At 36.3% G+C, this 24,632-nt stretch overlaps 1 protein-coding gene across 1 annotated transcript in view; it reads left to right on the top strand.

The window, feature by feature from the left end:
- The window catches only part of LOC106863716 (mannose receptor C-type 1), a 52,550-nt gene that overhangs the window by 15,017 nt on the left and 12,901 nt on the right, over positions 1-24,632 (top strand). Inside the window, exons 6-21 of the mRNA XM_014893268.2 lie at positions 741-887; positions 5,363-5,545; positions 9,348-9,505; positions 11,787-11,900; positions 13,240-13,355; positions 14,696-14,844; positions 15,919-16,118; positions 16,696-16,820; positions 17,888-17,975; positions 18,872-19,016; positions 20,251-20,292; positions 20,414-20,577; positions 21,477-21,544; positions 22,495-22,595; positions 23,104-23,246; positions 23,947-24,061. Of these exons, the coding sequence (XP_014748754.2) occupies positions 741-887; positions 5,363-5,545; positions 9,348-9,505; positions 11,787-11,900; positions 13,240-13,355; positions 14,696-14,844; positions 15,919-16,118; positions 16,696-16,820; positions 17,888-17,975; positions 18,872-19,016; positions 20,251-20,292; positions 20,414-20,577; positions 21,477-21,544; positions 22,495-22,595; positions 23,104-23,246; positions 23,947-24,061 (2,058 nt within the window). The remainder of the gene's footprint in view (positions 1-740; positions 888-5,362; positions 5,546-9,347; positions 9,506-11,786; positions 11,901-13,239; positions 13,356-14,695; positions 14,845-15,918; positions 16,119-16,695; positions 16,821-17,887; positions 17,976-18,871; positions 19,017-20,250; positions 20,293-20,413; positions 20,578-21,476; positions 21,545-22,494; positions 22,596-23,103; positions 23,247-23,946; positions 24,062-24,632) is intronic.

Below are 24,632 nucleotides of genomic sequence, written 5' to 3'. Positions count from 1 at the left end.
CAGTCTTGGACTCTAAAAATATTGTTTTGTTGTGTTTATTCTGTGTAGCACCAATACTTGTTATGTAGCATAGTGAAATATGGTCAGAAATTAAAGAAAAAACATGGTAAGTTTTATAACAGTATGTCAGATCTTGAAAAATTCACCTGGTTTATTGCTGAAATTTCTGTTCTACACGTTCTACTTTTCTTCTAAGTTTTTTTGTTAGTGGTAATGCTAATCAACTATTACAAAAAATATACAAATATCCTGATATTGTCATGTTGTTTAGGCAAACAAGCAGGAAGTTCACATCAACAAAATAATTACTTATTATTTTTCTTATACCAAGTGCAGAATTTGACTAGCTTACGAAACAGTTTTTTTTTCCTAAAGACCCTCCTCTGGATCTTAGACATTCTCGATTTAGAAAAGGAAAAAATCCCAAAGAAAATAAACACATACACTGTAATACCTTCTACCAGGACTTTGAACATGTAAAGAGGCTGTTAAATTATGAATTTGCAACTTGTGGCTGCTGCGGAAAAATCATCTCTTAAGGCAATGAACTTGGCCCTTCAGGCTAAAGGACTGTCAAGTACCAGAGCTGCCAATGTGTTAATGCATTCTGTGGCTGAAACATGGACCAGAAAGGGGATGTGAGATTTGGGAGTGTAACCATATTGTGCTTATACTCTGTTGTTGTTGAGATTTTGGTGGTAGTTTTTCCGATTGTTTGTTTATTTGTTTGTTTTTTTAAGGTCATCCTTCTCCAGAACCTGGAAAAATCTGTGGTGCATTGAATCCTGGCAAAGGTGCTAAGTGGGAGAACTGGGAATGTGATAAGAAACTTGGCTATATTTGTAAACGAGGAAATGCTACCTTAGAATCTTTCATTATTCCTAGAGGTAGGTTTGGTAATCAACCCTCAACAAATTCTTAATGACCAATGTTTTTTATCTGTAACTGGAGTAGGTGTTATTGCATGTGGTAAAACCAAGTAAAGGACTCTATAGACTGTGGTTTGACCAAGATTCTCTCTAAAAGTGAACAGTGTGTACTTCCTTTTTGCTCTGGCCTCCCTATTTCCTGTGTAATAATCTTTCTTCAATAGTCTTAAGTTCTAAATTGCCAAATTCTAGAGTTCTCTTTCCCAAAACCAAGCACAGCCATCAGATTTTGATTACAAAATAATAAAAAATGAACTTAATGTTTTTAAAATGATGTAATTTTCTGAAGCCCCATGTACACAATTAAACTAATCCACTTCTTCCTGTAATTTTTACTGCTTTTGAGTTGTTTCAAGTCAGTAGTGGATTAGAAAAAAATTTAAAAATTCTTTTGAAATAGATATTTTTAATATATCTGTGTGTCTTATAAATATAGAAATACTTATATAGAAATATAAAAATATTTATTTGTATACATATAAAAGCAGATACAATTCTTTATGAAATTATTTAAATTATATATGTAGAGATAGTTTTTCAGAAGAAATGTAATTCTGGAACTTGCCTCATAAGAAAGACAGAAGAGGGATAAGATTTATTTTGACCTCTTTCCTTATTATCTCTTTGTGTATTATCATGTTGTAACTTATTCCTTTGTTTCATCACTCCTTTTCTCTGTTCTTTCCAAGTTCCTTTCTTTTTCCAGGACATACCTGTTTCTCTTAGATCCACTGATATTATTTTGTATAGGCTTTAGAAGCAGAAGGCTGAACTGGAACTAGATTTCCAATTCATGTATTAATATGCATCAGTACTTGCAAAACAGAAGTTTTGGAAAACCAATGTTTGATATTTGGCTTAAAAAACAGTTGTTGTTTTTCAAATTTTTTCTGCTTTTGCCAATATAGAATCAGTCCCGTTAAAAACACTTAGGACAGAGGATTCTGCCTCATTTTTTTGCTTTGTTGCTAAGAGAAGAAACCACAAGAATCAACTGGTGTCTCATTAATTAGATAGCGAAATACATATTAATTAAATTAACATGTATATATTAATAATATATAAGTGATATATCAACTAATTAAATTGATAATTTTGTATTGAAATCAAGTACATTCATTACCTTAGCTGAGAAAGACTTCAATGCATGTTTAAATGATTTCTTAATTTAAAATATAAAGTTTCATTAGTATTTGTATACAGATGATACGCAAATAATTTCATTTATATAGGTTGTTTTTGGATGTTTGGCTGGCCTCAGCTCAGCTTTTCAGGTTTCATACATCAGTTCTGAAACACAGATGCCTATTAACATACTATCAATTTAAGGCTGGCTGTTGTATTATTTATATTTCAATTCAGGGCTTTTTTTTGGAGGGAGGTGTGTGTCTAATTGCCATTACTTTCCTTTGCATTTGGCTTTTGTTCCTAACTGCAACCTCCACCCTCTGGTTTACCAGCAATTTGAAGGAAGAGAAAAAAGTTTTCAATTAAACAGAAATTGCTGAGTAAACACTGTGAAAGATAAATGAGAGATTGGCAGTGGTTCACTTAATAAAATATTTTCCAAAATGTCCCATGGGGGGAAGTAATAAAAGGAGTAAGCATGGAATCATGCAAGGTGTTAGGTGCACTCTGCTTCTAAAGGTATAAAGGAAGATTCGTGGCAGATTATGTTTTCCTGAGCTAAGAAATAAATTAATTGCAAATTCATACGTGCACTTAGTTGTTCGCCTGACATTAAACACAAAGAAAAGCCTTTGAAATTTTAACCCTAGAAGTTACAATTGCATCTAACAGGGCAGTATGTGGGACAGAGGAACATTTTATAACAGAATGTAATAATGCACGTCTTCAAAACAAAGTCGAGAAAAATCTTTACAGAATATTTGTTTTCATTACAGATGGATTTTCACAAAGCAAACATCTGCAGGATTGTTTTGCATTTTAGTTTTTTGTTTCTTGCAACAAAATATTTTTTCCAGCAGGGGGCCACATCATGTTGTACATCAAAATATCTTCGGGCTACAGAGCATTTGTTCTGTAACCCAGCAAAGTAGATTTGCAGATTATAGAAATGCATTAATTTCAAATTCAAAATGCTGAAAGGAAAGACTGTCTATCTACCTCCACCAAGTGCCTGCCAACATAGATTTCATCCCAAGCCAACAAAGTGTGGTGATCTTAAAGTACTGTTTGCAAATGTTTCTTTGAATATTCAGTTAGGAGAAATAAATGCTCTTGCTGTTATTGCTGAGATGGTGTGTATCTCTGTCTTTTCAGACCACGTATGATGGGTCTAAGAGAGAAATCTGAATGTCTGAATCATGAGAATGACTTCAGCTACTGCTTTCACCCTTTTAGACACACAAGTCATCCTTTTAGACACACTGTGAGATCTTTCAGGCTTCAGAAAATCAAGCTTACAAGAAAGTCAGCTTCTCAACAGTATTTGCTCTCTATTTGAGGAATAATTATTCTACAGTTATAGCCCAATAAATTTATCAGCTTGACATTTGGAATAATATTGTTTATACGTTAATGTAATATCATCTTTTACCTTTTGTTTGTGATAATTTGCACTGCTTCTTTTGTTTAAGTGAAATGATATCTAGGGAGTAGTGCTTGTTTCCATCAGGATTAAAAAGTAAACAGGATTACTTTGAGTTGTGTAGTAGCTTCTTTAAAAGTAGAATGGGGAAGTACAGAGTTAATTTTTGCTGAGTAGTTGAAATGAAGAACTGAAGAGTTTCTTGCTGTAAGAAATCCCCAGAAATGTAATAGTACTTACACCAAAGAAACTAGACCATCAACAGCTTTTTTTTTTTTTTTTTTTTTTTTTTTTTTTTTTTGTGGCCTGCAACAAGTTCCCTGGTCTGGGAAGCAAAAGTTCCCTGGTCTACAAGCAAACGTTTTACTGCCCTGCCATAGCTGCTTTAGTGTTTAGTGAGTAATCACAGTCTGCATCCTCTTTATAAAGAGATGCTTATGGACACACCAAGACATAAATATCTTTGTGACTCTCTCTGTGGCCATGTCTGAACTGCTGATTTCTGTTCTATGCAGTGTTTGCAGAAGGGTATGTTGAGTGCTCTCTGATTTATGGCAAAGCACTGTAAAATGCATAGGCTCAGAGCTGAGACCAGGTATAAGATGAATTAGGCGGCTGTCTGAAGCATCCGACCAACTTCCACAGCAGCATTTGGCATCTCTGCGCTCTCTTGTTTCTCCTAACATCACCATGTACATCCTATTTGTTTTCCTGGGCTTCCCCAACCCTCTTTTTCACTTTTTCCTCTCCTTTGGTAGAACTGAGAAGTCTTTGACCAAGCATTGAGCCCCTTATCCTGGGGAAAAAGTTTAGTTTTACTAGAACTTTGTGAGGACGTGTTAGCACTTTTTAGACACAGGTGTGAAAGAGCAGGTACTGTTTGTAATAGGAATGTGTGTTGTGACACTAAGTATTAATCATCAGTATAGTTCAGCTGAAATAGGATACATGCCTGCAACATGGACCTGACTGGTCATGAGTTTGGGTGCCTATTTAAACATTTATACAGAATATATCCCACTGTTAAACAAACACAATTCTTCTTCTGACATACACAAGTTTTTTTGCCAGCAGAATTTCTGAAAACCTGCTGTCCTTGTTCTAATCTATATATTGGTATTTGCTAAACCCATCTGCTGATTATAAATAAAGAGCTGCAAGAATCATAATTTGTTTCTACAACAGCAATACTCTGTTTGTTATATGTTCGGGTGGCATTCCTCCCAAGGCTGAATTGTTTGCTGAACAGTAATGTGTTTGTTGGCAATTCTCTGATGCTCTTCTACTGAGCTTCTGAAAGCAAGTTTTCAGCATAAATCATTTACTTTGACAACATAATTTTCTCAGTTAAGCTTCTGAAAAGGATTCCTAAAAGCTGTAGTCCTATTTGGTTTCTCTTAGGATTATGTATAGTCAGTTATTTCTTTCAATAGTGTAGCAGATGGGCTAATCCATAAAGTGCCTAAGCTTTTGGAAAAATAATTACTCTCATAAATATGTTTTGTAAAGTCAGGTTCTTAACATATAGCATGGGGGTTAGAGAGAGGTGCTGACAGTGTAGAAAATTTAGAAAGCACCACTGCAGACCTTACATTTTAGTACGCATACATGCATGCATGTAAAATACAAAACTGCGTTATAATTGTCTTTTCTCCAGTTGCAAACACTTGTCTGCAACTGTAGTGTTCTTTAAAAACAGTGTGGAAATTTCAGCTTTCAATTATTCATGCAGATTTTTATCACTGTGCATATTTTTTATCTCTGTCGTTCTTCGTGAAGAAATAGATGATTAAATTTTTTTGTTAAATATTTTCTGACGTGATGTTTAGTCTTTAGGTAAGAACAGACTTCTGAAACTCTTCATGGCAATTTTTCTTTTCAGAGACTAATGTGCCTGTTCGGTGTCCTGATCAATGGATGTCATATGCTGGTCACTGTTACATGATTCATAGGGACCCCAAAATATGGAAAGATGCCTTAACATCTTGCAGGAAAGAGGATGGAGATCTGGCAAGCATCCATAATGTCGAAGAATACAGCTTTGTTATTTCTCAACTTGGGTACCGTGAGTATTTTTTCATAATAACATATATATATATATATACACACACACACTCTAAGTAAAGAAGGTGTTTCAAAATGGTATTACCTGTTAATAAAATGAGGAAAGGATTTAAAAATAATTGTCCTGATCACAGGGTGCAGAAGGAGTTAAATTTTAAATTTAAAAAATCAGAGGAAGAAAAAACACAGAATAGGAGCACAAAACTCAAACAGACTTTACTGCCACAAAAAAGCTTTGGTAACTGATGCAAATTGCATTACCTCCAAACTCCTGCTTCTTAGGGCTGCTTCTCCTTCCTTTCTCCTTTATATAGGTTAAAGAAATTTAAAACTTTTTTATCAGATAAAAGGATTTTAAAATCGAACTTCAAAAATAAATGGGGGGAAGCAACATCTGCTGGTTTGGGAAGATGTGTGTCCTTTTATTAACACTACCATGTCCTTATGTTTCAAGTCGTGCTGATTGTGTTTCTCCTGAAAAAGAATCCATCTGGCCCAGCACATGGATTCAGATGTGCCCCATGTCAAATACAGTACTTAGGTACTTGTTTTCTGAGCACACATTCGAGCTGTTGCAAAGCAAGTTACAGATGCAAGATATGTTCATTAGGAGAATGCAGCTGTGCTGACTCTGAGGCAATTTCATTGTTGCTATTACCTTACATGAGCTTGCTCTTGCATGGAGGAACAGTTACCTGCTTTTTGAGGGAGAAGCAGGTCCACACCCAGCTGTGTTTCTTTGCAGTGGCTGATCCTATGCTTTCAGTGCCAGGTAAAGATGAGTTAGTTTATCCTTCACTTAAAGTGTAGCCATGTGCCTAGACCTGCAGCATAGCAGCAGTCCTGGAGTGGAAATCATAAAACAGCTGATAGGCTTTACTTTTGTGTCCTAGCTACCTCCATGGCAACTTGTGCTTACCTTCACATTCCTGAAAGAGTGTCTTGGTCTTTCATGAACACCATGAAACTTCTACTCTGTTAAATAATATTCTTAGGAAAGGTGGGACCTCTTGATGAGACATTAGGACATTTCATAGAAGTTAGGTTCTAAAGGAAACTAGTTGTATTTTCACCTTACATATGGGAAGTAGGTTATTTCATAGCTTAATACCTCCTCCAAAGACCGTTCCTGAACTGCTGTTCTGTTTGAGTAAAATTGAGTGTTTCTGAAAGGCAAATTATTCTAAAGGAAACCAGGCTTCTCACAAATGGCACACTAGGTGCAACAGCCCATTTTAAAAGCATTGTTAAAGCATTCTTATTTTAAAAGCATTCTTTTCAGAAGAGTAAAATTGGAACACTTAAAGAAACCTTTTATGACAGTTTATGACTGTATTGGATTACTCTTGTTCACCAATGAGAGGAGAACACCATGTATTGCAGTGCCTAGAAAGTCTTGTCTGCATCAGAACTCTGCTGTACAAAAAGAACAAAAGTCTGTCTTTGTGCCAAACAATTCACAATCCCATGATAAAACAATGGAAGAAGGGGTATAATGAGATTAATATTGTCATGGTAGCTGAGTTTTGTTGGCATCATCCACAAAGGAGAACTTTAGAGAGGAACATGAAGAATAAAGAAGTGTATTCTGGATGTTTACACGGAAGTCCAGCATGTGATATGGCACAAATGTGGCCTAGTGCATGACTGAGAATGGGAAGCAGCTTTACAAACTGCTGGAAAAAAACTCTCTTAGTATTTATACATACAGCTGTAGAGATGATTGCAAAAAAACGACAATTCTAGTGAGGAAAATAATGTTATGTAGGAAGAGACTCCATAGATTTGCATGGCTTATTTAGATGGCTTTGGTGTAGCTATTTTGTTGAAGAATTTTGTTTATTGTTTGTATTACCATGGTGTGAGTCCACCACAGCAGGAGCTCTGGCTATGACCTCTGCTGTGCCAAATGCTCAATAAACACAGACAAAGACTGTAAGAGATAACTAAATAAAAAATAAGTTAAAGAGCATGGATGGCAGTGGGCAAGGAGGAAATGAGAGCATGATGAGCAGTACAATTGGAACAGCTTTCAGTTGTGTTAGCAAAAGAGAGTTTAAACAGAGGTATTGAAATGTAATTTTGGGGGACTTCTGAACATAAACCACAATCTGCAAGAAAGGGTAAAGATATGTGTTTGAAAATGGAGCCTGAGAGCCTGTGAATTTGAGGGCTTCTTAATGGGGGAGAAATGGTAAGAAGTTATGGATGGGCTATGAAGGCTGATCACACTCAGGTATAAAAATGGCAGGAGAGTCAAGGAAAGGAAGGAGAAAGGACAGAGGGTTGACTCTCTCTGTCATTCCAGTGACTGGCTGGGAGGGTGATATTTGCAGTATCTTGGTTGGCCAGAATGGGAAACCTCCATGTTCCTGAACTAGCAGACAGCAGAAATGTCACTGAAGAATTTTAGGTTGTGGTGGAATCTAGGAAAACCTCAATTCTGAAATGCGTTAATCAGAAAGAATGCCTTGGGGACAATGACTTTTAGCTTATTTATAGGCACTTCTGTTGCTAGGGACAGAAGTAACAGAAAAGAAACAGTTCCAGTTCTATTGAGAGACCTGCTCCTGCAACTAGTGTCCTTTTGTGTGGGCTCACAAAATCTGATATTTTTAACTTCCATGGGTGATTTCATTGTCAGGTTGACTGTGGTCAGTCTGGATAGAGTGTGTTAGAGGAAGACTTATGCAAGAATGCAAGAACTTTGATAACAAACTGAACAGGAGAAAAACCTCTGAGTTTGAGGACTAGAAATAAAAGGTCATAAATTAAGGGAAAAATTGTTAAAATGTAATCCTCTTATTGTTCATGAAGAATGTTTATAATGAGCAAATTCTAGCAACCAAGTCATTTATACTTTGCTTGGAAAGACAGCTATCCAAGGAAAGGACTGGGCATGCAGTTGGTCAGTGTGAGTAGTCGTGCTGCAGACAAAAGCAAGCACTTACTCCCTATAGTATATGCTGGAAATAAATTATGGAAATAAATAATGAAATTATATTTTAAGAAATGCCAATTTCGCTGAACAAAGTCAAAATATCAGTTCTCGGTAGGAATACCTTGTGACAATTGTGCAATTCAGACTGATTATAAATGCCCAAATTTTTAATCCTCCTTATTCAAATAGTTTATTAAGAGCAAAACTAGACATGAACATTATAGTAGCAGCGTGTTAGAGTGGAAGAATTTAAATACAAGCAAATAAACCTCCCCAAAACAGATAGTGTGAAGTAAATTCCTTGACCAGTCCTGCAGTTTCCTCCAGACAAAAGCCAACAGCTAACTTTACTTCCTGTAAAGTGAAAAAAATCAAACACCACACGAATTTCATTTTACCCTGAAATGAAATAAAATATAGGAACACATATAATGGGAAACTTGCAAGTAGTCTGGTTTTCAGCTCTAAAAGACATCACTGGGTGTCTTAGCAATAGAAAATAGGACATTTCTTTCTTCAATGTAGTAAAACTAGGAGGAAAAGGGGAAGTAATATTTTATTAGGTGTTTATTCTTACCTCGTTAAAAGAGTTTTGAATTGGAAAAGAAGATGAACCTAGTTGTGTTGCAATATAATTCAGCAAAGTGTTCTGTGAAGTTGAACACACTTATTTTATTGCAACTTTGGTGAGTGGCCTTTCCTGGTGACTGGAGTGGGTATATGAGAATCAGTCTGACTTCTATGAGGCTGAGAATCCTAATTTCCTGACTGCATTTTCAACTTCCCGAGAATAAATTTTTTTTCTTTTTCACAAAGACAAAAGTTCATATTATGTGACAGAATTGTTATTTGTATGTTTTAGAGCCATCTGATGAGCTGTGGATCGGGTTGAATGACCTCAAGGTTCAGATGTATTTTGAATGGAGTGATGGAACACCTGTCACCTACACTAAGTGGCTTCGTGGAGAACCCACTCATGCAAACAACAGGCAAGAGGACTGTGTTGTTATGAAGGGAAAGGTAAAGTCACAAAGCTATTGACTAAATTGACTTATAATTTCATTTATCATTTGAGCTTTTCCTATGCAAGAGCAAATAATAAAAAGTAATTTTAAAAACGGAGATATTACTGCTTGAAGCAGCCTATTTTAGAGTCAGGAATTAATTTTTTAAGGAAAGACCTCTGTTTGACGTTGCCAGAAAATTCCAGTGTCTTCCCTGAGAAGCAGACAAGTAGTGGCAACTGCCCCCCAAGATCCATATTTCTAAATTTCAGTTTGTGCATGTGGACTTTTAAAAGAGTTTTGTAATTACACTGGGAAACAGTTGAACATGTAAATGTGTTTCTTCAGGAAGCTAAAAAGACATTTTGGATATGTTTGGCTTTTTAATGCTTTGACTGAATATGGGATTCACCTTAAAAATTGCACTAGCAATTTTCATTGATGATAGAGAGAAATACTCTCTTTAGAAGAAAACAGAAATCTTAGTTTTATGTTTCTAGGCAAAGTTATAAATCTTGGATCTAGGTGGTTTAATTACTACGCTTGTATCTGCACTGCACATGAAGAGCTGTGAGAAAAGTAGTAAAATATTTAGCTGTGGCATTAGTGAAAGTCTGTGCTGAGTGATTGTATACCTGCAATTTAAAGGCTGCTTTGAAATGGCTGTCTTCTGGAATCAGGCAATGATCAGTGACCTGGGAGTATTACAGGAACAGAGATAATACCTGGCATGAAAGTCAGTCTGTGTTGATGTTGTATTATTCCTTTTTGTGACAATTAAAATATCAAACTTCCCACCTCTAGAGTTTGCCTATTTTATCCGGAGGGAAGAAAGTGTGTACATGTTCCAAAGGTTATTTTCTTATTTTGCGAAATTAACAATGCGTAACTATAAGTTGACCTTCTCAGTTTGTTGTTTACCTACCTAAGTGCATTTATGTTTGCATTGTTGCTATTTTTGAGTTGATCAGTCCTTTGCAGAAGCCATCTAAATCCATCACATATTTTTATGGAGCAAAGCCTGGCCCTGTCTCTAACACCACCTTCTTTTTCAAGGAGGTATTTGGGTTTAGTTAACAAGAAAGAGAGCAGAGTTGTATTTGCAAAAGGCAGCTCATAAGACATAGTAATAAGTATCTAGAAATTACTGCATGGATTTCCCACTGAAAACAAAGTTATGGAAAGGCAGCAAATTATCTTCCTGCAACTATGGACCCATAGCTTCAGAGTAGGTTTTCTTGTGTTGGAGAAGTCTGAAGGTTTTGCAAAGCTGATTTCTCCCAGTCTGAGAAGGTCAGAGATTTGGGTGATTATTTGAAGGGTTTACCAGCCTAATGAGACAGACATGGTAGGAGATGATGGGACAGCCACCAATGGACTTGCCTTGCAGTAGGCACAGGACAGATGCAAGCACCAGGTGAACATCCAAGGCTTTGTTGTTGGAGGCAGAAGTATTGAGCTTTGGGAGAATTTTTTGCTGGAAGCAGGGTTTTTTGAGTCTCTTGGAGTCTCTTGAGAGCTTGGAATTGTGGCACAAGTGTCCGTGAATTACCATGATAATTATTTTACATTTGCAGGGAGGAGGGGGTTGCAAAAGAATAAAAAGAATAATAAAAAAAAGAAATTACCACCAACTGCTATGAAATTACAATTACAAAGGTGTAGTCTTTAAGGCACAGCTGAATGGCGCACAAGTTTCCCTTTGTCTCTTAATACCTTAGTTCATCTGTTCAGCAAAATGTGTGTAAATTATTTTGGGAACATGGAGTGATGTTCCTTACTTTCAGTACAACTCCCACTGAATGTCATTGTTCCTTCTAAGAAGCTGCAGTATGAGGAATAAGAATATTAATTCTAACTTTGACATAGAACTTTTCACATCTTCAAAGTTTTGTGTAAGTATTAACTGAGGAATGCAGTCTTCTGGCATTGATTTTTTTTTGCTGTTAGAGCTGTATATCTACAGCAAATGCAGTATCTATGTGGGGATAGATGATATCTCCCTTTCCTCCAACATGATTATTAAATCAGTAGTCTTTGTAAAGATGGTGTATTGCGGTCACCCTCAAGGGATTGCTTTTCAGAAAGGTAGAAAATCAAAGAAAGTGTAAGTGAAGGTAAATCAGCTCCAGAAGAAGTGAGACAGGAATGACATTGGAGCTAAGTATTGAACTTAGATGAAGGATTTTCTCTGTTGAAAGCTATCAAAAAATTAATTGTTAAATACTTAGAAGTGTAAACCAGTTTTTTTTTGGAGATTAAAGCTCAGTTGACTGAGGTTCTGTTTGTATGTTCAGGATGGATTTTGGGCAGACCATTCTTGTGAAAAGAAAATTGGCTACATCTGTAAAAGGAAACCTATGTCAGATGCTCCTACAGAAGAGGAAACTGTTGACATGGGCTGCCAGAGAGTAAGTGAAGAAAAAGCTGTCTAATCTGAATAGACTGCTAAGAATGATGAAAAAGACAAACTGTCACCTAGGTGACAGAAAAAAACAGGAAAAATAGGTTCTGTTTCATCAGAATCAGAAGAGTTTGCCTTCTCATTTCTGTGGCAGATGGGCTAGGTGATATATATGACTAAATCTAATCTATGACTGTCACTTGGCTCTTGATACTCCCTTTCTTTTTCCAGAATTTAAACCAAATCTCAAACCTGTTATGTCTGCAGCAGACCATTTATCCTTGATTGGCATTCAAGCTTCCCTAAAGAGTTTGCCTGTACCATCAGCTGCACTTCAGCTCTGGCTACAGTTTTCTACAAAATTGTTCATAGCAGGGAGGGCGTCCCTGTCTAAATACTTTTCTCAGGGCTTTGCTGTGCTCTCTGGCAGTGCTTTCTACTTTAAGCAACTTATTATGAGTGGGCAAGTAAAATGACTCTATTGTGCTTCTTCTGAATTGTCAGCAGATCTGTTGTTTACTTGCTTGCCTTTTAATGACATAACACCCAGTAATTACAAAAAACTATTGCAATATATTATGTCATAGGAAATATTGTTATTTATTTTCCTTGAAGAAATTGCCTTTTCTTCCAAGTCTGCTTTACACAGCTTTAGAGAAAGTCTTTGGTGATTATTCCCAGTATTTGTAAAGAGTACCTGGAATCCTCACAAGTGTTGGAGGAAATTAAGTGTTCCTCATGCTTATGGATGTTTATCATTGCCTACAGAACCAAGTGCATGCTTGTAGGAAACGTCTCTCAAAAGTGAGCAATTAAAAGCCATCAGAAGAAAATTTTTTTGAACTGTGGCTGTTCACAGCAACCTTCTCTCATAGCATGCTCCTGAGTAAACAATAATTGAATGTAAAAAACTTTAGGAGTGGGTTTTAATGTTAGCTAAGAATAAACAAACTTGTTTGAGGTCTCATTCCCTTTCTGAAAATTCAAGCTGAAGTTTGCTTTTCAAGACCATCCTCGTGATTGCATAATGCCTATTTGCTTGTTTTAATCCTGTTCTGAGCACAAAAGGTGCACAGCAAAGCCTCTCACCCCTTTGTGAGTAGAATACATTGATTGACAATTCATTACATATGAAAAATTATTTTATGAAACAAAATTATAAAAAAATTTGAAACTGCCTGCTTCCACTCTTTTTCAGTTACGTTGTTCCTTAGTCTAGTGGTTAGGTAATGGTGGTATAAATCAACTTTCTGTTTTGTTGGTTCCCTTTCCTTTTCCCTTTCCCTTTCCTTTTCCTTTTCCATCTCCCTTTCCCACATGTGATCACTTCACATTTGTTTTAACAGGGCTGGAAAAGACATGGGTTTTATTGTTACTTAATTGGAAATACATTTGTAACATTTCCACAAGCAAATCAAACCTGTGGAAGGCATCAGGCTTTTTTAGCAACTGTTGAAGACAGGTAGGTAAATGTTTACTTGTCTGAGGGGGTAACATGAAGATTCAACTTCTAGCATCACCTGCATATCAGAATAAAGACTCTGATCTGGGAAAAAATCTAGTTTCAGAGGACAACTATCTGTCAATACAGAACTTCTCACAGTTTTTACATATAAATTCAAGTCCAGGAATCTGGTTTATACTGAAAGTAGGTCCTGGCTATGAAATCAGTATTGATATAGATGGTTATGTCAAATAAAAAATAGAACTATATCTTCCACTTCTAAATTTTGATGGCTAACTTGAGTGAGGTATACCGAATCAAAATTTGATTATTAAATGAAGAGATATGGCTCTGAATTCAAGAGGTAGTACAAATAAACAAGAGGATATAATTTTCAACTATCTGGTCTTTGAATTGAGGTACTTTTAAAAAAATTAAGTGAGAAATCAAATTATGTAAAGCGCTCAGTACCTGAAAATCTGTCACAATGCAGCCAGGGTTCAGTGTGTGCAAAATTTCTGGAGTAGTGCACATTACTCTATGTGAAATATAGGAAAAAAATAAGGTTTAAGAAACGAAATACTTTTCCTACAGATGAGTTGATGCTTTATACAATCTCTTATTTGTTTCTATATAATCAAAATAGGTATTTTCTACTATGAAAGCTCCAGCTGTCACAAATGGTAGCTCTCTAAACACAGATAGCACTGCAGCTGCCATAAAAATGTTCTAACATTAATGTGGCCTTCAGACCACACCTTGTTTGGGGGAGTTTTTTTTTAAATTTGCTCTGATTTCTTAAGAGCTGTTTATTTAAACACCATAGTGCACTATGACAGACTTTACCTCTACATAGGTTTGTTTGCTAAATATAACTACTTGTCTTGCTTAATCATTGGATCTAATTTACAGTGCTCCTTAGTTTTATAATTTAGTGTCATATTACTTTAGTCTCTACTTTTTGTTACTTTCTTTAGTAATGCTGAGATTCCTTTTTCAGTTTTGGATTTGTCTGGAGCAAAAAGTAATAAAATGCAAGAGTAGTAGAAGCTCACAAAATACAGTGGCATAAAACATAAAGCATGTCAGGTTTCTTCTTTACCACCTTATTTCCTGTCAGCCCATGATTAGGCCATCTTATTCACTGGGCATCTGAGAAGAAAGCAAAATACTCTGATAGCAAAGCTTACAAAATGTCTATTATTTAATGGTTTTGTTATATTCTTTGCTAGAGAAAATCCATCCAAGCTTTGCTTTCAAGAAGGCGCAGTGGTAATTCTGAGAAAATAGCAAACCTTTTGCAACTTTAAAAAATAAATTTAACAGTATTAATTCATTGACTGATTTCTTTTGAACAGATATGAACAAGCCTATCTGACCAGCCTGGTTGGACTGAGAACAGAAAGATACTTTTGGATTGGACTTTCAGATGTAGAAGAAAAGGGGACATTCAAGTGGGCTAATGGTGAATCTGTCTTATTTACACACTGGAATTCTGAAATGCCTGGTAGGTATGACTCTGTGCTGTTTAATGAGTCCAGGGCCCAAAATAAGTCTTTTCTTTAGGGCCCTCTTGATGACATAATGGCCAATGGCTTTCAAATACATCCAAGTGCTTTCCCCAAGAATCCAGTGTGATTGCTAAGTTCCTGCCTAGTGCTGAAATGAGTTTTTGCAATGAGCTTGGGAAGAAACTTTTCATTGAGATCAGTTTCTGATTTGCTATTGTTCTGGGGGAGTCAGTGCCTGTGCTACTCTGGAGGAGCAATCTCTGCATGCCTAGTGACCCTCCTTGTGAGTGCTGCCTGTGCAGCCACATCTCATAGCACTCTTGTTCACTGCACCTTCTGAGTGTCTCAGATCACAGCATGCATGAAGCATCTCTGAGTCCTAGAGAAAATGGGATTGTAAGGTAGGACAAGAGAGACAAAATATGGCAATGGGAGGTAATTTAATCTCCGACGTGATCACATCACAAAGAAACATTTCTTTATTCTTCATGAATTAAAATCTTAGGATCACAGAATGGTTTGTGTTGTAAGAACATTTAAAGAACATCTAGTCCCCATCCCCTACCATGGACACCTTCCACTAGACCAAGTTGCTCAAATCCTAGTCCAACCTGACCTTGAGAACTTTCATGAATGAACTTTTCTCCAGGCAAACTGTTACAGTTACTCACCACCTTCATAATTAAAAAATTCATTCCTTATGCCCTATCTGAATCTACCTTCTTTCATTTTAAAATGGTTATCCCTTGTTCTGTCATTCTGGCAAAGCTCTTTGATAAGTTCTGGTAAAAAGTCTTTCTTCATCTTCTAAGCACTCTTTAGATATTGAGCGGCCATAATAATGTTTCCCTGTAGTCTTCTCCAGGGTGAACAACCCCCCTCCTAAGCCTCTCTTTGTAGGAGAGGTGTTCTCCTGATGATTTTCATGGCCCTCCCAGGGACCTGCTCTAGTATTAGAAACATTTTTGACTCTGTACAATGACTTTCTTTCTGCCAGGATAGAATATGAAATTTTCTAACTACTTATAACACCCTAAATGGCATTTTTGTACATTCCTGTTTACAATCAGGAAGAAAGCCAGGCTGTGTTGCCATGAGGACTGGAATAGCAGGTGGACTATGGGATGTAATAAAATGTGAAGAAAAGGCAAAGTTCATATGCAAAGTGTGGGCAGAAGGAGTGACACTTCCACCTGTTCCCACAACAACTCCTGTCCCCCGGTGTCCAGAAGGCTGGGACTCAAGCAATCGTATTAGCTTCTGTTTCAAAGTAAGTATGTTCTTATTTTTGCATTAAGGTAGTTTCTGTTTGCTTCACATACATGTGATTAGCTCAGTTTGTCAGAACATAGTGCTTATAATGCCAGGGCTGAAGATGTGGTCCTTTGATGGGCCGTTCACAGAAGAGTTGGACTTGATGATCCTTGTGGGTCTCTTACAACTAAGAATATTTTGTGATCCCAATAAAAACTGGCATATTGTTTTATAATCTTTTTTCCAGATTATATGTAAAAGTCTTTTTCCTTTCTACTGAAATGCTCATGGTCTTGTTTATTCTGTTAAAAACTAGTCTTCAGGTTTGACCTTCCGTTCTTAAATTCCAGTTCTGTTAAGCTTGTTGTCTGGTTGTTGCCTTGCAGTGGACACTCCTATCAGCAATGCAGAGAGCTAACTTGACTTAGAGAGTTCATTCCAAGCCTGTGTTTCACAGAGGAGAGCACTCCTAAGCCCTGGACTCAGAGTTTCTGTAATCCCCACAGAATATAATTGCAAATCAATTGCTTTGGGGTAGCTAATATTTCTTGATCTTGCGCTCTATTTGTCTGATGGCAAAACGGTCTCTTTAGCCTTTTTCCAGAGCAGAGCACAAGAAGACTTGGCTGGAATCGCAGGAGTTCTGCCGCTCCATAGGGGGAGACCTGGCCTCCATCAACGGCAAGGACGAGCAGTACGTGATATGGCGCTCCATCGCGTGAGTATCCGCGGGGACCGGCAGCCGCTCCAGCCTGCCTCCTGGTCTCCCTGGAATGTTTCTTCTTCTGGGTTTACTTCTGTATGAGCCAGTCTGCCTTCCGTGTCTGTGTCAGTGTCAAACACACAGCAAAAGCATAGAGCTGATGAAATGGCAGGAGTTGTATGGCTAGCAGCAATAACCTCAGAAGCTAGTGCTGAAATAACATTGGCAAGATATCTACTTAAGGCAACATTTATCATCTGAAGTAAATCTATTTACTGAGGTGTTGTTGATATTATAAAATTACTACAGATGTCAGTTTTCACAAAAGTGTACAAAAATGGTCACAGTTTAATAAATCTGGATAACATGGTGATTTTTTGTCACTTTTATGAACTAATAAAAAAGATATGACGGAGGTAAATAAGGTTGTTAAGTCTCTGAACTGCAAAAAACAGATGTGAGATTTCTAAATAAGGTGAAAATCTAACACTTGCAACATGACCAGAACAAACCAGGCTCAAGGATCTTGTACATTCCTGGCTAACCAAGAAGCAAGAAATGTCATGGCCCTACAAAATGCTATGATCATACTAGAATCCCGGCTGTGTATTTACAGTAAGGAAGAAGTGTCAGATGCTTCATTGCCACAAATTGACTGAATATATTCAGATAAATCAGTAAATCAGTGTCTGCTTGCAGAGAAGGATTAGTTAAAGGTGATATTTTAAAAATGTGATTCAACTGCAGAAAGTAACTTTCTGTTTGAAAACTGTAAGTACATTTACAGAGAAAATGAAGAGTTGAGAAATGGAGCAGCCAGGGAACCATTATACAAAGGTATTAAGTAACTTTACGAACAGGAGTTGTATTTGATAATTTTCTTGATCTGCATTGCAATCTGAGCTCATGCATAATGATGACAGCTAAAAGCAGTTGCATTTTAATTTATTTCCATCTTGTTTGTTATTGTTTTTAACAGCATTAAGTTATCCTTAGAGAACTCTTAACTGTAGTAAATTATAGATTGTTAAAAATATTGTAATGCCCTTACTAGTATTGGTACTTGTTTGGGTTTTTTTTAGAAACAATGGCTATTATCACCAGAATTTCTGGATGGGTTTATATTACTTGAATCCTGACGATGGCTTTGCTTGGAGTGATGGATCTCCAGTGAGTAATTTAATTTTCCACAGCTGTTATTCTGCATTCCCCGTGCTTCTCATTTATGTATAGTGTATGTGTTTCTGTGTAATTTTATGCTTAATCATAACCCTCTGTATTGTGCTCTTTTTGGGAAAGCTAATGAATAGCAATTTCATGGCTTGATATTTTTGGCTAAAACATACTGATTTTTGATTAGAAGATACATATTGAATCAACAAGGAAATTAAATACATGTAGACTAGAAGGGTGTTCTTATAAATGAAAGGTATTTTTGTGTGAAATGGTCTTTCTTTAGTTGTTCTTGGCTCATTATCTGCAATGGCTTACATTCCATGGAGATGAAGATACTTCTTAAACATTTGACTTACTGCACTTTAAATTAAGGTATAAAACTGTAGAAAGAAAAGTGATTTTGGAGATGTAGGTGTACTTGATGCAAGGTTGATCAAGATATATTTATGGCAATTTACAGTAGAGAAACCTGAAACTGGATTTTATACAGGAAAATTAGGATAGCAGTAATGCTTTCTGAGGCAAATGCCAACATTTTTATTGTATCTGAATAAAATCCCATTTTACTCATACTGTAAATTAAATTAATTTAATACCAAGATGTAGCATGCCACAACATTGTTATTAAATGTATTTCACAGAATTTAGGTCCCATAAAAATGTTTATATTCTTCCATGTGTGAACAAAAACAACTGTTACCTAAGCTGCAATCCATTTGTAATCTGAAAAAAGTTTGAAATGTCAGCATTTGCAGAGGAAGATTCTGGTTTCCTCCTACCTAAGTTTTTAACCTGACAATAGGAACAATTCGTAGGTCTGTACTTTGATGCTGTCTCCTCCCTCTCTCCCTTACTTTATTTCCATATAATAGAATCTTCTTCTGTCATAGGTGAGGTATGAAAACTGGGGCTTTGGAGAACCAAATAATTATCAAGGAGTTGAACTTTGTACAGAGATCAGTGGTGATTCCAGCATGCGTTGGAATGACAGGCACTGTGATTATATGTATGGATGGATTTGCCAAATAAGAAAAGGTATTTCTTACTCCTGTGTATCAGTGTAATAAAATAATATTCTGGGTTTATTTTTACCTTAATTTTAATAAAAAAAATGTCAAAATCTCTTTATAAGAATAGTTTTCTCCTTCACTTGCCTGAGTTGCTGTTTTGTCTGCTAAGAATGTATAGTTTCAGGATGGAGCCTGGTTTTGAGACACTTTATTTCTATTTGCACATGTCGATTACTTGCTGAATTCTCATGAGATATGTGTTTGGATGCTTTCTATTTACTGACGATATCAAGACAATATTTATAATTTAGGGAACACTTGAGTTTCATTTGCAGTGCATCTATCTAAATTTGAGCTTTTTAGAAAGTGCACATTTAAGTGCTTTAATGCATTCTTACAGTAAGATGGGATGGAGAGGAGCAAAATAAAGATAGATGCTGCATTAGATTATTGACAATAAATATCGGCTCTGCCTTTTATTGGTAAGAGAATTTCTTTGGCATAGATTTTCTTAATAAATGTTGTTATTTGTGAGATTATATTTAGTACAAAACTAATTGGTAAGCCTAAATTGACAGTTTTTCTGTATGAAAAATTGCTTTCCTGAGATACTAATGATGACATCCAAGAGCCCATCTCCATGATGCCATAGCAAAAACAAACAGGGGATTTCTTTAGTCTAAAGTTTTCCTTTTCTTTAAGGACCGGTTAATTTCTTGAGATCTTTTCCAGTGAGATTTTATCTAGGGAAATTTATAAGATCAAGGTAGAAGTTACTCTCAACCAGAAAAGATGGAAAGAACCTCATGTTGTAGCAGTTAGGACACCACATCAGATGATAACCCAGACTCCATTCGTGCTGCCTCTGGTTTAAGCCAGAATTCAAGTATTTGAGACCTGGGGAAAAGAGAGAGATGGAGATCCAGGACAGCTGTCTTAACAGAGTTTATGCTTTGGGACATAAGGTTTACTGCTTTCAACGAATAATAAAAATTACTTGATTCAGGTAAAGTTCAAGGTATTTATTATACTTTATATGTAAGGAATAGCCTCAGGCAACAAGACTATATATTTAAAATTGAATAGTATACCAAAAATAAGAGATTTAGGCAACTTAGTTCCTTCTACATTTTGTTGTTAAATCCACTGCTAACTGTAAAAGTCAATGTCAGTATTAAAACATGCCTATCAGTCACAGTAAATGTCTTCTCTTCAGACAGAAAGTATACAATCTTAATAAATAGATTTTTTTCTCACAGGGGCAAGTGTGAAGCCTGAACCAACAGAATCTTCTGCACCTGGTAGGTGTTACTGCTATTGCTCTTTTTGTGAGTGTGTGTTCAAAAGCATTGTTAAAATTTTATTAAGGAGGATGTCTTGTATCTCAGGAGCAGAATAGTTATCTTGGCAATTATCTTGCAGAATACAGGACTACTGAGGATGGGTGGATTATCCATGAAGACAAACAGTACTATTTCAGCACGGAGACTGCTCCTATGGAACAGGGTCGTGAGTTCTGCAAGAAGAACTTTGGAGACCTTTCTGTCATTGAGAGTGAAAGTGAAAGAAAGTTCCTCTGGCGATATGTAAGAAAAATCATTAATACTATGGAATAAACCATCCAAAACAAGTGAGCATGGGCACAGATCCTTTTCACCGTGGCGTTCTCTCTACAAGTTTTATATGAAATTGCAGTTACACTAAACCAGATTAGTATAAAGAACAAACTAATGCTAATTTTTAAGGGATCTCTGGTTTCATTTTAGGAAGAAGTATTACACTGGTGAGCTATGATTGTGTAGGATATCCTAAGTAGTGGGTCAAAGCAGCAAGTGACTTACATGCAACATTCAGAACATTGGCTTTAGATCTTATATGTTTATCTGGGCTATAGTCTACCTAACAGTCTCTTTTTGGTCCTTAAGTTTGCTCCTTTGGCTCCTTCTTGTTGTGAGAATATAATTATGGAGAGAGAAGAAACTGGGACATGGATTATGTCATTAGAAAGAGCTTTGAAATCCTATTTCTTATATCATTGGATTTGTTTACTTTATTATGCTGGTTGAGGCCAACTTATTTTTAATCAGGAATTTGCTTAAAAGTTATACTAGAACTACGTAGAACATTTCCTGAGCTGGCTGAAGAGTGACAGTGAGAAGACACAAGGACATGTATCAATTAATATCCAAAATGTGGAGAGGGGCTTGTCTTTGCAAGAAATTTGTCAGATAAATCCACTGCAAAGATTGTGCAATAGGTGCTGATTTCAGTGGCTTTCAAGTAAAATGTGAGAAATGCTGATACAGGGACTACACCTTTTTGTCAATGGTGAAGTTTGCCTGTGGGGTCTCAGCTGTGATCTACTTTCACTTAAATGTTGTAGCTAGAGAACATATCCAGTTCATATCCTCTGTCAGTTAGAGGTATATTACTCATCAGTAACATAATAGAGGGCATTTGTAAAATTTTAATTTTTGCATTCCAGATATTGAAAAATGGCAAAGAGGATGCATATTTCATTGGTTTACAACTGAGTATTGACCAACGTACAAGGTACGTCATACCCAGTTTTGAGACCTAATCTAAAAATTATTGTATTCCCAAGTGGCTAATTACATCTTGATTTAGCTCTAGATTATCCAGAAGAAATGCTGCATGTTTTCTAAATAGAATTCACTCAAAGTTAGGCAAAAAATTACAATGTAGCTAATGTATTTTGAATTTTTATTCAGGAATTCTAGTTTCCTTTATTCTGTGATTTATACTGAAAATATAAATAGCTGTTCTAACTGGAAATATGTAAGACTTCTGGTAGGTAAAAATGTTCTTTTTCCCCATCCTTAACTGTTGAGAACAGACTCTATTAAAGGAACAAATGAAACCTATTTTCTTTTTCTAGAACAATGATGGCTGTTGCACTGTGAGGTCAAGCAGGTTTTCTGCAGGCCTTTCAGTATGCAGCCCAGTATTGATTTTGACATATGATGTTTATTCAGGCCTGGATTCAGTTCAGTCTGTGTTTGAAGTGCCTGGATAGATGCCTAGTAGTTCTCAGTTCTTATAGTCCACAGTAACAATGAGGGGCTTCCAGAGGATAATTAGGATGCTAGGAGAGCCTCTGAAAATGAGATGTTTCTGCCTTACTGGTTTTGTAGGGACCTTAAGATACTTATTATACCTTATGCATGTGTCTGAAGGGTGAAGCTGAGCACCTCTGTCACTTGCAGACCACTAAAAATCTGTATCCTAATAATTTGCCTGGTTACAATTTTGTTCTTCATTGCTTAATCTACATGGATGCTCAGCTTTCTCAATGTTTGTATTTTACATGTCTGAGCAGAGATTAAGTGTAGTGCAATTAGTAAAGAGGCAATTTGGTCGAAAAACCTTGTGCACTTTACTATGAACAGCTATGTTTAGCATATTGCAAAGTTACCTTTTTTAGCATGGGAGAAGTTCTATTTTATGTTAAAGAAGCATTTTGTTGGATTGTTTTTCTCAAGCTGGATGGATGGCACTCCAGTGGATTATTTGGCATGGGCACCACATGAACCTAACTTTGCAAATAATGATGAAAACTGTGTAGTTATGTATAAGAATTTAGGTGAGTTTTGTATGTTCTCTCATGAATTTCATTGTTTGTGTGTTTGCGTCACAGCATTTTTTTTCTTCTGAGAAGCACCTCTTCCTCCTCTTTTCTTTTGTCTTTTGCAAAAAGTTATAGAAGTATACCATAGTATTACTTACAGGATTTAATAGTTTTGTACTCTAGTGCTTTCCTTTAGCCTAACATGGGGAAGATCTGATAGAAGTCTGTGACTAGAGGTCTATGGTTGTGATTGCTGATTTGTATTTTTTATTAAAATTGATCTAATGTGTCACTATGAAATTTCTAGTACCTGGTTCTACAAAGCCTTCAATGTTCTGTAATTACAGCGTGTACAAAGTGACATATTTTTCCTAGACACTGATACTGAATGATAATAAACTGAGAGACAGCTTTGATCTTATCTTTCAACTAAAAGCACTGTACATGAGAATGAGTGAAACTGATTTCCATTAACTGACTTGAGATGTGGTGTCACACCGTTCCCCCTTTATCTTACACCCAGGATTTTGGAATGATATAAACTGTGGCTATCCAAATCCCTACATATGTGAAAGGCACAACAGTTCCATTAATTCCACGGTTCCTCCAACAACATTTTCAACTCCAAGAGGATGTCGTCCAACTTGGCTTTCTTTTCGTAATAAGGTACCATAACAAATACAGTCCATGCTGGATGTTTGGCAAAGCATTAAACAGAAAAAAAGGGAATTATTTAGTCAAAATGTTTCTTATTAAAACAAAATATTGTTATTTTTTTGCAGAGAGCTATGGCACATGCACGCTTTTCTTTGTTTGCCTATCCATTTTTTTTGCAGGAAAACTGCTTTTCTGATGCTTCTAATGAAGCAAATTCAGTCACAGTTGATGAAAGACAATTCTCTAGTCAGTTCCTCAGATCTTTTGATACACATTAAGTCAGAATTCCTAAAGTATTGATGCCTTGATCTTGGTGTTTTTTATCCAAACAGTAATACTATTTACTGACTACATTGTGTCTTCCTTAACTTTACTAACGTGGTATGTGTTGTAGAATAAAATTAATAACCAGGCGGACTAAGATCAGTCATGCTTAGCACTATTACCTGTCTATGGAAAAGTCAGGATTTGCTTATTTTCTAGGGATTTCTGGTCAAATTTAGTTGTTGAGCAAAACACTGTAATGAGACTTCTAATTTGATATAGAACCAGGACCAACACAAAAGCTCATTTAAAGTTAAATGTAGTTTTTCAGATAAATGCATTATTTTACTGCCTTTTCTCCATCCTGTTCTGTTTAAAATTGTGATTATCAATTGGGGCATATTGGAAGTAAAGATTATATATAGAGAATTTGTTCATATTTTAGTGTTACAAAATATTTGGATCTACAGAAGAGGAACGTGTTACTTGGCATGCTGCACGAACAGCTTGCATGAATTTAGGAGGAAACCTGGCCTCGATCCCTAATGAACAAGTGCAAGGTACTGTGCACAGTTTTGTAGCAACTAGATGAGATGACATTTAATCCTTACAGCCTGGCTGAGGTTTTAGTCTGAATACAAGCAGATTTGAATAATGATTACACATCCGATTTTTGTTTCAAAACATATAATTTTTAGAAATCTACAATGAAATCTTCACTTGAATCTACCAAATTTTAGTGTTGGCTCAGATATATCTATATGTGTATACTGTTCTGGCAGCCAAAGTAGTGTTTTTTTCTGCTTGCATATGACACCAGCTGGACCCTGCAATTTCCATTCCAAACAATGTGGTTTCACTAGGTGGCATAAACTTGCTGCATGGCTTTTCTATTAAATCAAGCAGAGCACCTTTAGGATGAGAACTTGCCTTTGGGCAACTTGAAACAGGCTTGAGTGCTCATACACATAGAGCTCACCACATAGACCTGCCACTCTTTTCACTATTGTCATGAAACTAGGAGCTGCATCCATGCCTCAGGGAGATGAGCTGGGGAAAACTACCTCATGCTTGAATAAACAAGGCACGTGTCCAAACTAAAGATGGGGAAAGATCTTGATAGATGTTAGA

Source organism: Sturnus vulgaris, chromosome 1 (genome assembly GCF_052056855.1).
Source record: "Sturnus vulgaris isolate bStuVul1 chromosome 1, bStuVul1.hap1, whole genome shotgun sequence".
NCBI classification, from domain to species: Eukaryota; Metazoa; Chordata; class Aves; order Passeriformes; family Sturnidae; genus Sturnus; species Sturnus vulgaris.
This window is presented reverse-complemented; position numbering and strand designations above follow the sequence as displayed.